A 15,602-nucleotide genomic window follows, 5' to 3' on the forward strand; every position below is an offset into this window, starting at 1 on the left:
AGGGTCTATTTATACTTGTAAGGCTCCTAGGGTTTCACCCTTAAACCCTAATTGGATAACTTTTACTCAAAGCAATCCAAATCCTTTCCAAGATAATCCCTTGGACGATTTGTGGCTTATCCCAAGCCCTAGAAATCGTCCAACCCTATCCATGAAGGATTTACAGCCCAAAGTGTAACTATCAAACAATTGACAGTTTATACCCTCTTATTTAATTAATCTCTTTAAGTCACCAAATTAATTCTAATTAATTTTATGACTTATATTAATCAAATAACAATATTATTATTCCTTATATTATTCTCATAATATATTAATAATATTTATTCTCTCATAATAAATCATCCTGTCAAGTTGCTATGGTGAAGGCAACCCAAAAGGACCATGCACAATCGGGTCAAATACTTGCCTAATATAGTTGTAGCCTTAGACACTATTCCAACAGAGACAACCTATCTACTTCTTTATGTAGATGATATTATTCTCACCACTTCCTCTCTGGCACTAAAGGCGCATCTTATGTCTTGTCTCTCTTCCGAGTTTGCAATGAAAGACCTCGACCCTCTCAGTTATTTTCTTGGCATCTTTGTCAGCCGAGATCATCACGGCCTGTTTCTCTCACAACAGAAATATGCCTTAGACATTTTAGCGCGTGCAAAACTGACCGACTGTAATCCTGTTCATACTCCTGTTGATACATTTGGTAAGCTCAGTTCGACTAGCGGGGAGCTCCTTACCGATGCCACTTTCTACCGGAGGCTTGCCGGGGCACTTCAATACCTAACCTTCACGCGTCCAGATATTTCCTATGTCGTGCAATAGGTGTGCATGCACATGCATGCCCCGCGTACCTCTCACTTCAATGCACTAAAACGGATTCTTCGTTACATTAAGGGTACGTTATCAATGGGTCTTTATATGCGATGCAGCCCACACAATTCTCTTATCTCCTATACTGATGCAGATTGGGCCGGTTGCCCTGACACTAGACGTTCAACATCCGGATACTGTGGATATCTTGGAGATAATCTTATTTCTTGGTCCTCGAAAAGACAATCTACGATATCTCGTTCAAGTGCGGAGGTGGAATACCGCGGGGTTGCATACGTTGTAGCCGAAGTCTGTTGGATTCACAATCTCCTCCTGGAGTTGGGCCGACCTCCCACTCGCACTTCCATTGTTTACTGTGACAATGTGAGTGCCATTTACATGACAGGGAATCCTATTCAACACCAACGCACAAAGCATATCGAGATTGACATCCATTTTGTGCGTGAAAAAGTTCAAAGAGGCCAGAATCGTGTTATACATGTACCTTCTCGATACCAGTTAGCAGATATATTCACTAAGGGCTTGCCAAGATTTCTATTCACTGATTTCCACAACAGTCTAAGCATCCGAGAACCTCCTCCTTAGACTGGGGGGTATATTAGAATAGAAGAGGAATAGTATTATTTAGATTCTATGAGGTGCTAAAGTGTAAATAGACAAACCCTTGTATCTATATATAATTATGTACAATGAGAAGGATCGGCAATTTTGGAGCGTAATCTATTATGCACGCATGTATAACATCAAATTAGAACCGATTCGACTACAAGTCAGGGGTCCGGGGCAGTGCCCCTGTGTTTGAGGTTTCCAAAGGGGCCGCACCCCTTTGGTGGGGTCTAGGGGTAGCGTCCCTAGTGGGGTCCAAGGGGCATAACCCCTGGCTGGACCCCTGCTGATTTGTTTTCAAAGAAACCATTTACGACCAACCCTAAAAAATGAAACCCTACATCTCATTTTCTATATAAACGTCTCTCCTCTTTGAAGGGGATTAACTTTGAGCTCTTGTTTTTCTTCATACGAACTCAGAATTCTCTAGAAATTTGGCTTACAGTTTCTGTGCCTAGATTCGTAAGTGTCCCCTTAGGATTATCTTAAGTTGAATTTTTTGTAACCCAGACATATAATAGAAATATCATTTCGGAGAGTGTTTAAACAATCCAAGGAATATCTAGATCTCCAACCCTACCCAATTTCTAACAACTACCACATCACTTTTGCCATAAAATATGCGAGACATGCCATTTGAGGGAGTACGTAACGATAGTTTTTTGTTTTGTTTTGTTTTTTAACTACATTTAAAAAGAACAGACGTGTCATTAAAATAAAATAAAAAGTTACAACATTTGAAATATTATTTAACTACACTTAATACTAAACTGAATTAAACATAAATCATACTAATTTTCCAAATTATATCTCTTCATAATGTTGGATCGCAGCTAGAAGTACGGGATCATCATTGCATGTATACTTTGATACTTATAACAAGACGGAAGTGGATGAATGACATCACAGCCGGATCTACACTCTACTCGATCACTGGATTGTCGTATTGAAATCACTGCCACCACCAAAATACTTTCTGAAAACATCTATCTTTCCTATGGTCGCCCTCTGTTATCTCTCTTTCCCACCATCTCTCTTTTATGTTAGCAGGTCGACGGTAGTGACAATTGTTCGACGACAGCGTCAGTGGTTTGATTTTAGAGGTTGCGGTGGCGGTCAGGTTTAGTGGATTTAATTTCAGGTAAGTTGGAGGATTTTTATGCATTTGATTTGTCTGGATGGTTGCATTAGGTTTTGATTAGGTTAATTTTTCTGTATTGCAGTAGGTTTAATTAGTCTTGATTTTTTGCGCTCACGGAGGTTATAAAGAAGATTGTGGTGCTCGGGATTTCAGTAAATACATGATGGTGAGCAACTCCAGAGAACATGAAGGGACAAAGTAGAAAGGCGGGGGCGCTCCATCAATTTTTTATGGCGGTGGTCAGTGATAGAAGCCTAGGGAATTATTTGAGGCAAAGGAAGAAGATGAGCGGGTGGTTGTACACAATAATTTTTTATTATTATTATAAATAAGTATTTACTAGTTATTTAAAATGTGGGAAAAAATATAACAAGGCTAAAATTATCTTCTCATGTCTATCAAAGACTATAACCGAAACAAAAACAAACTAGAAGGATGGTCCAAAAGAAAATGTTAGGTACCAAACTCATAATTTTGACTAAACCACATAAACAATTTCAGTAATTTACTCTTTAAATTATTATATGTTATTTTCATCAAATCTTATTCCGTTTAAAATCATTTGAGACGACTTGAGGTGCATTGGAAATATTGGAAAAATATCAACTTCATTACATTGAGTTTTTGGAAGTTCTTCTTACCTTCTTAAATACGGGTGAATATCAAATGCGATATTACAAGCCCACTTTCTTTCCTGGACTAAGGCCTAAGGCCCAAGTAATTGTCTTCGAATTTTGAAATCCAATATCCTTTATTTCATGACGAGTTGATACAATAAAGACATAATCGACCTTCGTGGTTGGTGAAAATTATCATTTAAAGCCAAAAAGGTTTGGACTAACATTTATCGCCCATATATTTTCATTTTATTGCGAGTTTAGTCCATTTGTCTTGATTTTTTTATAAAATAATGATTTTACCCTTTGATTTTTCTTTTTTAAAATTTTTTATTATAGAAATAAAAAGAAAAGATTAAAGAAAGCACCCCTCCCCCCCCCCCCTCTCTCTCTCTCTCTCTCTCTCCTCGGAATCTCTCCCCCTCTCTCTCTCGTTCTTTATTTTGATCTCCGACGAAGAAAGGAGGTTGCCGACCACCACCTTTGCGTCCCCTCCTACCTCCCTCTAGGCATGTAAGACCACCAAACACCCATCCCTTCACCCTTCTATATCCGAAAAATCGACCCTAGTTGTCTCCCCCTCGATTTTCAGTCGTGAAACGCTCCCATCATCTTCTTCTAGAACTTGTTCCTCACCTACACCACCACTCTCTACCATTCAAGACCAATAAGTTTTGGAAAATCAAGATTTTGAGATTAAAAAAATCAGAACTGATATTCCTCCTCTAGCACCGACTCAACCTCCAAATCGACCACCATTTGCACCCTTAGTCTTCATCTTGCCATCACAGATCCACCTGCAACTTGAGAACCAGAAGGAGAAAGAGGAAAAAAACTCTAAAAACGATTATCGTTGTAAACCCTTTGTGTATATGTGTGTTCATCCCTCCAAACACACACCACACACATACACACAAAAAATTCCTTTTATCACATCAAGATTCAAGAACAAAAATCGGACACAGAAAAATCGACCAATCGAAGCCATCCTGAAACTCTTAACCTATTCTGTTTTCTGGAGGTCGTGGTAACAAATCAGATCTTAAAACCAAGCCGATGAACAATCCCATCTTCGGGAAACTGTCAAACTCTGGTAGATTTCCATGACCACCACTGCCTTTACCACCAGACTTCTCTTCCTCCATCGGCAACTCAATGGTTACAGAAAAAGAAATAGAGGTTGGTGTCATGGGTTTTTTACAGAGAAAAGGTTGGTCTGCAAATTTTGTTTCAGATTGAAGAAAGAAATTAGGAACTCTAAATCTAATTGGACATGTTATATTGTTTTCTTATACCGATTGAAGAAAGAAATTAAAAAGGTGTTCTATTAATTGAAGAACCCTAAATCTAATTCTATTTGTCGATTTCTTTTTGGGGATGATGAAGAAGTTGCAGGTGAAGGATTTTGAATAAGAAAATGGGAGTGGGTGGGTTTTGATGAAAAGCAATGGAGAGAGAGAGAGAGAGAGAGAGAGAGAGAGAGAGAGAGAGAGAGAGAGAGAGAGAGAGAGAGAGAGAGAGAGAGAGAGAGAGAGAGAGAGAGAGAGAGAGAGAGGTACTTTTTTTTATTTTTTTATTTTTATAATAAAAAAACTGAAAAAAGAAAAAAAATGGTAAAATCATCATTTTATAAAAAATCAAGACAAATAGACCAAACTCGCAACAAAATAAAAACCTATGGACCATAAGTGCTAGTCCAAATCTTTTTGGCAAAAAATAGCAATTTTTACCTAACACATGGAACATTCTTGCAATTTTGTCTACAAAAAATAACAATAAATAATAATGCTTTCTTTGAGAGGTGGTAAGATAGGTTCGCGATCGATTTCAACAAATTTATTAAATATGTTTGAAAAAAAAAGCTCAATCACAAATACAAATAAAATAATTAAATAGCATTGAAAATATATAATTTCTAAATTACATGATTTTTTTTTTTTTTTTTACTTTTACCGATTTTGCTTTCATTTTTGACATTACTTTGGTTTCGATTATCGTGGTTATGATGAACGATGAGTGTAATTGAATGACGACAATGTTTAGAAATTAGAATTAGGGTAACATTTTTCTTAAATATGATTAAATAATAATATAATATTTATTACTAAATAATGATACATCAAACCGTGTTCCCATTCGAGGATTCTCAAAGCATGCTAGAACTTGACCAAATATCAACGCATGAATCAATCCGAAAGTGTTTTGTTTGTCGCTAAAGCCGAGTATTGTAGTATGGCTAATGTCGGTGCCGAAAGAAGCCGATTGCACAACTTGCTCGCTGAATTTCACATGCCACATTAATATGCTATCTATGAAAACATTTATGCTATTAATTATATTTTGATAATCTGATCCAACACCAAGACTAGGGATGAAAGTGGGTTCAAACCCGGACCCGATGGACCCGGAACCGGTTAACGGGATTTTATAGAAACGGAAACCGGACCGGTATATAGGAACCGGTTCCGGTTCGGTTCCGGGTAAAGTGGGTCTAGAACCGGAAAACCCGGAAACTTCAAAGTGGGTAGGTTGGAACCGGATAAAGTGAATTTAGTCCCGGAAAACCCGAAAAAACCGGAATTTTTTGGTAATTACTTACAACTTAGTAGGTTGAACTTTGAAAATTTTCATATTGATATCCCCACTTTGGGGGACTGTAACTTATTGAATACGAAACCACAATTAACAAAATTAGAGTCTAAAATCATGTACAAACTCTAAAATACACTCTGGAAAAACCCGCATGTCAATCCGAATTTAAACGAATGAGATATACTTGTGTTAATATTTTCACATAATACAAAGTACAAAAACAAATAGCTGAAAAGTTGAAAATTTCCAGTTTTGATATCCCGACTTCGGAGGACTGTAAATCATTGAATGTTAAACCAAAAATGACAAAATTATAGTTTAAACTTATGTACAAACTGTAAACTAGAAGTTGGAAAAAACCACATATCAATCCGACTTCAAACGAATTAGATATGCATGCTTTAAAACTTTCACCGAATACAAAAAAACTAAAAAACTAAAAACTTTCAGCTTTGGTATCTCAACTTTTGAGGACTTTAAGTCAATAAATATAAAACTAAAAATGAAAAATTTATAGTCTAGAATCATGTACAAACTCTAAACTACATGTTGGAAAAAACCGTATGTCAATTGGAGTTGAAACGAATAAGATATGCATCTTGTAAACGTTTCACAAAAGGTGGTTCTGGCCCTAAAAGTGGTTCCGGTTCCAAAAATCGGTTTCGCATTTTAGACTCGGTTTACCCGGACCCAATGGACCCAAACCCGGATTACCCGGAACCCAGATAAAGCCAATTTTTAAACCCGGAACCGGACCCGGTTCTATATATTCCGGTTCTAACGGGTCCGGTTCCGGTTCGATTCCGGTTCCGATTCCGGTCTGGTTTTCCGGTTCTAAATCTCATCCCTAACCAAGACACCGAACATGTCAAGTGGATATTCATTTTATCGAAGAAAAATGCATGTATTGTTGAAGTTCATGTTGAACATATCCTTTATGAGTTTCAGTAAGCTGACAAATATATACAAAAAGACTACATGATATTAACATTATTCGAAGACAATTTTTATATATGGTCACCTATGGTTTTTTTCGATTGCGTAGGAGCGTTGGAGATTGGATAATCATTTGGATTTGTTTATATTCCTTGTATACACCTTTAGTATGTCTATATATATGAAAGCCTAAACGAAAAATCCTAAATGGAACGATTGATAAATAACAAATAGGTATGTTTTATTAGATTTGATTAATATTTTATGTACAATCGACATTTGATCAAATTGTTAGACTCTCAAACCTATTTCGAGCTTCTAAGTACATGAGTTTCATATGTAATGTGAATTCATGTAAAGTATTATAGGACTAGTGTGACCATGGTATATAGGTGATGATGTCAATATTTAAGGTTCCAATACCACAAGGAGTAAGATTCAGAATATACCTTGCGGGTCTTGGAAACTTGGTTCTATACATGCAATTAGGGATGAGATTTAGAACCGGAAAACCGGAACCCGAACCGGAACCGGAACCGAACCGGAACCGGACCCGTTAGAACCAGAATATATAGAACCGGGTCCGGTTCCGGGTTTAAAAATTGGCTTTATCCGGGTTCCGGGTAATCCGGGTTTGGGTCCATTGGGTCCGGGTAAACCGGGTCTAAAATCCGGAACCGGTTTTTGGAACCGGAACCACTTTTAGGGCCGGAACCACCTTTCGTGAAACGTTTACAAGATGCATATCTTATTCGTTTCAACTCCAATTGACATACGGTTTTTTCCAACATGTAGTTTAGAGTTTATACATGATTCTAGACTATAAATTTTTCATTTTTAGTTTTATATTCATTGACTTACAGTCCTCAAAAGTTGAGATACCAAAGCTGAAAGTTTTTAGTTTTTTAGTTTTTTTGTATTCGGTGAAAGTTTTAAAGCATGCATATCTAATTCGTTTGAAGTCGGATTGATATGTGGTTTTTTCCAACTTCTAGTTTACAGTTTGTATATAAGTTTAAACTATAATTTTGTCATTTTTGGTTTAACATTCAATGATTTACAGTCCTCCGAAGTCGGGATATCAAAACTGAAAATTTTCAACTTTTCAGCTATTTGTTTTTGTACTTTGTATTATGTGAAAATATTAACACAAGTATATCTCATTCGTTTAAATTCGGATTGACATGCGGGTTTTTCCAGAGTGTATTTTAGAGTTTGTACATGATTTTAGACTCTAATTTTGTTAATTGTGGTTTCGTATTCAATAAGTTACAGTCCCCCAAAGTGGGGATATCAATATGAAAATTTTCAAAGTTCAACCTACTAAGTTGTAAGTAATTACCAAAAAATTCCGGTTTTTTCGGGTTTTCCGGGTCTAAACCCACTTTATCCGGTTCCAACCTACCCACTTTGAAGTTTCTGGGTTTTCCGGTTCTAGACCCATTTTACCCGGAACCATACCCGGAACCGAACCGGAACCGGTTCCTATATACCGGTCCGGTTTCCGTTTCTATAAAATCCCGTTAACCGGTTCCGGGTTTTCCGGGTCCGGGTTCATCGGGTCCGGGTTTGGACCCACTTTCATCCCTACATGCAATAATCCATGCTATATTACCATGGACCAATGTGATATTTGCTACAAATGGATTTCACTATATGAACCCTAAGGCATTTACGTAATAGTGTAATAGGATTAATATTAGGCCCATCCAAGAAAACACCATCGGGCCGGGTTTGTTTTAGGAAGTATTGTCAGTCATGTGGTACAGGGTTAAATGCTTGAAGTTGATAATTCATAAACAATTGAAAACAGTCTCTTAATTCGTCTATTCAATACCAATAATGCTATGCTCCGAATCCATGAATATTATCAGAATTCGAGCACAAATCCACTAAAAATCGAACGTATTGAGCTCTGTTTTCAATTCAACCCAAGGTAGTAAGGAACTCCGGTGGCATTCAACCATTCGCCTCCCTGAATAAAATTGCCAACCGTAAATTGGTCGGCCTCCGTCGAATTCGTGATCACTTTATATCCCGGCCAACTCACTCTAGCACTGGTATTAGAACCGGGTCCTCTGTTCATATACTCTCCATAATAAAGTGTAGTCAAAGCAATATCACTTGACCATTCCGACCAACCAGCAGGATCGATTAAATCGCCAATGTAGGATCGCAAGATCACAGTTCTAGAATATTGTCGCCATGGCCGACCGAGGTAGGATTTGAACAGTGTTTGATTCGGAATCAGCTCCGATCCGGCAGCTATTTTGCAATCTAGAATCGAAATACCGGTGTTCTGATTTGGATCGTCTCGACCTTGAGCGGTGAAAATGTTCTTTTGCTTCGGATCTGGTTGACGGGCGTAAAGATTTGATTTTTGGAAGACGACGGCGGCATTACCGAAGATGAAATCGACAGTGCCGTAGATGTTACATTCACGGAAAAATTGGCGGAAGGAGTGGACGTACAAAGTATCTTGGTAAGCGACGAAGCTGCACTGGTAGAAGACGGAGAAGTCTGAATCACACCTCAACGCCACCGCTTGGTGTTTCGCAATTCCGGCATAGTTCTCGAACGTGATACCTTTAGCTATGAAATTGTTGCCTTCAGCAACTGAAAATTATTTAAAACAAACCTAATCAATTAATTTTACAATGAAATTCAAATTCTCATGTAAAACACTTTTATGAGCAATTGAGCATGCAAATCGGGCTTTCAAATGAAACGCCGTATCAATTCATTTCGAAAAAAGTTTAATTTTTTTTTCAAAGCTAATAATCAATTCATTCATTGGACACTTATCACTAGTAAAAACAATTATTTTTTATTTTATTGGACACTTTTATTTTTCTAATTTACTTATTTTTTTACTGGTATTTTGCCAGTCACACATCGCGGTGGCGTTGTAATTTGAATTTTAACGACTGGGTGCGATTAAGGCTAAAAACTAACATTTTACAAAGTTGAAGGGTGATAAGTGTCGGTGGAAACATCCAACAAATATCCGATACCATTGATTACCTTCGATTTATATCGTCCAATGAAAACATTTTACATATAACCAAAATAATGCGCAGGAAACGTACATCAAAATAAGAATGAAAACGTAGATAAAATTTACGTCGAAATGTAAAGAAAATCGAATTTATACTGCATGTACATAAAAATAAAAAATTAAGATTATTTTTTTATTTTAATGAACGAAAATTCAAATACTAAAACCCATATTATATGACCAAACTCATACGTAGGAAACGACAAAGCGTATATACAAATAAGCATGAAAAAAAAATCAAAACTCGAATTTATAGTGGCACATTCATAAAAAAACAAGTAATAAAAGTTCTAAATTACATCAAAATATTTATCACCTTGAATTTATAACGATAAATACATAAAAATAAAGTATAGCTTTTTTTATAAGTTAACAAATAGATATTATTAAGAAAAATTAGATTATATATAGTATGAAAGATAAACACGAAAGTACGAAAAACATAAAAAAAGAGGAGGGGAAAGTGATATATTACAAAGTTAAAAGTGAAATTAGGACAAAAATGGAAGAAAAAAAAGACGTAAACTAAAATTCCCAAAGTTTAATTATGACCAAAAAAGGGAGGGATTGAAAATGGGCAACTAAAGTTGCTACAAACAAAACATATTATACATGATTTGACTCTTACGTAGGAAACAACAAAACATGCATAAAAATAAGTCCCAAAATATAAAGATAATTAAGTCGAAACGTAGATAAACTCAAATTTATACCGAAAGATATATAAATAAACCAAGTAACGCAAGTTCTAAATTTATATTGAAATAATGACCGCCTTGAATTTATAACGAAATATAAATTAAAATAAACATATAAAAACTTTTTTTTATAAGTTAACGAACGAAATTATTAAGAAAAATCAGATTATGAAGGATAAAAACGAAACCTTATTAAAACTATTAATTATTTTTTGTCAAACTTCATTTTTATTATTATTATGTTTTGCTATTGTTATTGTAATAGAATATTTTTAGGTTACCATAAAACAAAATTTGTAAAACAAAAACCTATAAGTTTAAAAATCTTTTATGTATTTTACCATAAGTATGTTTTTTTTTAATATTATACGTATTAATGTAGAAAAAACATATTTATACACGAAAAAGTCTAACTAAATATCATATAAATACATTTTTAGGAGTACACATATGCATTTTATGTTTTTTAGAAGTATAAAGACGTTTTTAAAAATATTAATATATTTTTTAGAAGTATAAATACGTATTTTTTTCGTAAATAGAGCATATCAATTAAAAGCTTGACATTTTTTTGGAGATATTAATATATTTTTTTGAAGTATATATACATATTTTTACATAGCTAGAAGTTTATCAATCATATGTCTTTATAAGAAAAAAAATATAGTTATAGTTCACAAAAGATACAAATACATATTTTTTTTCTTTTATATCAATAATAACATAAAAAGTATCTATGTATACTTTTATAGAAGTATAAATACATATTTATATTTCTAGAAAAGATAAGTATACTTCTAAAAAAATATAAAAATATGTATTTATGCTTCTTAGAATGTATATATACTTATTAAAATATAATCATATGTATATATACTTCGAAAAAGATAAATATATGTATTTATACTTCTAAGAGTCATAAATACATAAAAATACATATTCAGACTATGTTTGACCTACTGACAGAAAAACTAGTTGTTGGCTTATAAGTTAACTGATAAAAAATTACATTTGGTAAAAACTAGCTAGAAGATATTTCATAACATAAAAGATCTTTTAAAAAAATATAATTTTATAATTTATTAAGGACGTATTTGAGATATATATATATATATATATATATATATATATATATATATATATATATATATATATATATATAAAGTAGTCTAAGCAACAATAATTTAAACATAACTATTTGATATATATATATATATATATATATATATATATATATATAAAGTAGTCTAAGCAACAATAATTTAAACATAACTATTTTAAATACATATTTTATATTTGTCGGGGCTGTGGCCTCTTTCCCAAAAAAATACATATTTTACGTATTTTTGATATATATATATATATATATATATATATATATATATATATATATATATATATATATAGAGAGAGAGAGAGAGAGAGAGGGGTTCAAATGTTTCTTACATCTATTGTGCAGTAAAATGCATCAATAAGAATTTAGTAAAAGTTAGATTATTATTTAATCAAATAAAGATATATATTAAATAATTTCCATAATTATATGTATGTTAAATGATATCCATACTTATAATTCTAATAGAATATACTTTTGTTTTTCATATTCAATACAACTTTATTGTATTTTAAGTAAATGATTCATGAAACAAACACGAACTCATACATAAAAACCTATATGCGAATTCATTTTTGAATTCTGAAAAATGTTATTGCTGACATTAATGACAAATTTAATTAGTTTCAATAAAAGAGAATTATAATTATAGATATCATTTAATATACATATAATTATGGAAATTATTTTATATTTATCTTTAATTAATTACCTAATTAATTATTTTTATTAAATGACTATTGATGTATTGTACTACACAATAAATGTAAGAAACACGTTAACCTATATATATATATATATATATATATATATATATATATATATATATATATATATATATATAGGGCTAGGTTATAATGTGGATGGACAACTATTGTGTAAACATGTAGGCAATGTTATTCTATGTGAATTACTAAGAGAATAGGTTGTTTGCTAATGTGAATACGTTTAACCTTAGACAACTATCGTCATTTTTATGCATTTTCACTAATTCGTATTCATTTTATTATCACACATCGTTTTTCACTTATTTTCATTTTTATAGAATACAACTCAATAAATATTCTGACAGAATGTGAATAATAATAAAAAGTCTATAATAACCTTATAGACGATTTAATTTGTGAAAATGTGTGATAATGACAATAATTATGTAAGATTGAATGTATTTATAATATCAAACAACATATTTTTCTTTGTCATTTTCACAGAATAACACTGTTCACACGTCTGTAGAATAGATGTCAATCCACATTTGAACGTAGCTATATATATATATATATATATATATATATATATATATATATATATATATATATATATATATATATATATATATATGGATTTTAGAATTATATAAATATGTATTTATATTCTAAAAAAAATATTTATACAATTTTTAGTTCAACTTTTTTCGCTTATAAATATGTTTTTTGTGTATGAATATGTTGTATAAGATAAAAATTTATTTAGAATAAAAGCATAAAAGTTTTGTAATCTAAGTTTCTTTTAAAAGAAAATTGATTTTATTGTACCTTTTATTGTAAGAACAAAAATAAAATAAAATAAGAAATCGTCATAATCACAGAAAGTCGGTATCAAAACGGACAAAATTTAATAAACTTGCTTTCATATATGGTATCCACCTTTGTCCCCGTCAAATCATTTGTATCCAGATTTTGAAAAAAATATTTATGGGTACCTCATTGTGAAGGTAAATAGATTAAAGTTGTTACTTGTAAAAGAAGTTTGATACCTTTTTAACGTGGTTTACCACTCGGGAATAAATAGAGTAATGAAAACGGAAACAAAAACATTATGATGGATGCCAAAAACGTAACTTGAAAGGAAAAGTGGGTAGAGTGCGTGCCAAACTCGTGGGTAGTAGTAAATCAAGCCCCAAAGCTGAGTGGTTGTAAAACAAGTTGTGTCCACAAATAAACCCTAGAATCACTCAAGCTGCTTTGACAGACATTCCGTGACCAAATTTTGTATTTTTTTGTATTGAAGACCTTTAATAAAATAAAGCTGAGTAGTTGGATTGGGCCTGCTAGTTTAACCTATTCATACTCTTATTTATCGTTTGATTCCTAATGCCTTCATTACTATTTTATAGTATTAAACATTATTTATAACCATTTATTTGGTTATGAAAGATTCTATTAGCTCATCCCTAACAAAAAGCAAGACTTTTAGCGCTTTTTTTTTTCTTGATATTCAAAATATTTGTTTTGATGTAATTAACAATGTATGTGTGCTTATTAGGATATAAGTAATAATTAACTTTTTTTCTTGAAAAACATAAAAGTTTATTGTAAAAAAATGTTGGGTCTCACGATTAACATTTATTGCAGCGTATATAATTATTACATTTATAAAACATACACATTTATCTATTTATAAAAATGAAAAGTTGTATAAAAAACAAGCAACCATCAACCTACTTATAATATATTTTATAGTTATAGATACTTAGTTTAAATTTAAATTTTATAAAAAATTGTTATTATTTTCGTGACACGCGTCTTCAAATAATCCTTTAAAACTATTGAATATGTTAATATTTCTTACGGTTATTTAATTGTTTATTGTTTTAACAATCGCAAGCATAGCCAAATTAATTATGTCAAGATCAACTACTAGAAAATATATATATGTGGCCCAGATTATATCTAATCCACTACTATTGCTTACCGACGGTAGCAGAACGGAAAGTTGTCCAGCCGTCGGCCACGCTCCGGTTTCCTTTAATCAGCGTATTTCCGATTCCGTCGCCGACCAACATCACCATTGTCTTCCTGTTGTCTATATCCAAGTACTCATAATATGCTCCTGCTTTTATATATATCACGAACCTCGTCGTGCTCCCGTTTGGAGCTGCGTTTAACGCATCTCCGATTGTCGTGAAGTTCCCGCTACCGTCTTTCGCCACCACCAAATCGTAAACTGTTTCGTTCACCGCCGCCTGCAACAACTCCCTATCTTTCTTCTTCACCCACCGCGGGTATCCACCTGACATCTCACCATACTCCGGGAACGCCTCCACCTTACCTTTCGACGTCCCGTTCATTTTCTTCAGTAAAGCAAGCGAGTTACTGACCTTATGAGAAATGTCACGCAATGATTTATGAAAGTACCTCCGTATCTTATTCCTAGATTTGCTAAACGCAAATCCGTCGAGACAAGTCGCTTGATTCGTCATGGAAGCGCTAAGGAGCGTTTGTAGATCGTTGTGTTTGGTAAAGGGCGTCCGATTCAGAACGGAGATGGCTGACTTGAGCTCCGTGACAGTTTCGACAAACAACGAGTGACAGTCGTCGAGTGCTCGGATTTCAAGAGCGTTGAGGTTACGAAGCTTCCGGCGGATGGCAGTAACATTGAAGTCGGTGGATTGGACATCATTCACTGTTTGATTAATGGTCGCACTGATGATCTCCGGTAGAGATTTTGATCGGAGGTCCGGTAGAATGGTGGTGAGCGTTTCAAGACAGAGGTCATAGTATAACGAACCATCGCAATGTGTATGTACTGTTTGTGTTTGGATGCGTTTGTGAAGGTGTAAGTGTTGAGGTGTATTTTGTGTAAATAACGGAATTGAGTGGTGGTTGTTTGTAGCTTTGAAAATAGAAGAGATGGAAAACGCAAACAAGAAAAGGGCCGAGAGAAGTAAGGGAATGCGTTTGTTGGTTTGCATGGTAAGAAGTAGGAAGTAGGAATTTTTAGGTTTTTAGCACACTCAACCACGTTATATATATACGTGCTCTAAACACCAAACGGAGTTGGGTTATGGATTAAAATGTGGTACATATCATCCCTTATAAAATTATTGTCATGTGGTTTTTTAATTTAAGTCTATTTATTTTTTCAATATAGACGTCCATGTGGGTTTATATTTTGGTTTTGGTCCTACCATATTTAATATGACTAAACAATTTTATGATTTTTTAACATTTTTTTATTAAAGTATTATTAACTTAGAATTTAATAAAGTTAGATGGCCACCAGGAAC

At 33.3% G+C, this 15,602-nt stretch overlaps 1 protein-coding gene across 1 annotated transcript; it reads right to left on the minus strand.

Annotated features, from left to right (window-relative positions):
* Nucleotides 1-8,394: 8,394 nt before the first annotated feature.
* On the minus strand, nucleotides 8,395-15,365 carry LOC111921000 (pectinesterase). Its single transcript, XM_023916567.3, has 2 exons — nucleotides 14,288-15,365; nucleotides 8,395-9,339 (listed from the first exon to the last, which is right to left on the minus strand). The coding sequence occupies exons 1-2, from the start codon at nucleotides 15,285-15,287 to the stop codon at nucleotides 8,645-8,647; spliced, it is 1,695 nt and encodes a 564-aa protein (XP_023772335.1). The 5' UTR covers nucleotides 15,288-15,365; the 3' UTR covers nucleotides 8,395-8,644.
* Between the last annotated feature and the right edge of the window lie 237 nt (nucleotides 15,366-15,602).

This window comes from Lactuca sativa, chromosome 9 (genome assembly GCF_002870075.4).
Source record: "Lactuca sativa cultivar Salinas chromosome 9, Lsat_Salinas_v11, whole genome shotgun sequence".
NCBI classification, from domain to species: Eukaryota; Viridiplantae; Streptophyta; class Magnoliopsida; order Asterales; family Asteraceae; genus Lactuca; species Lactuca sativa.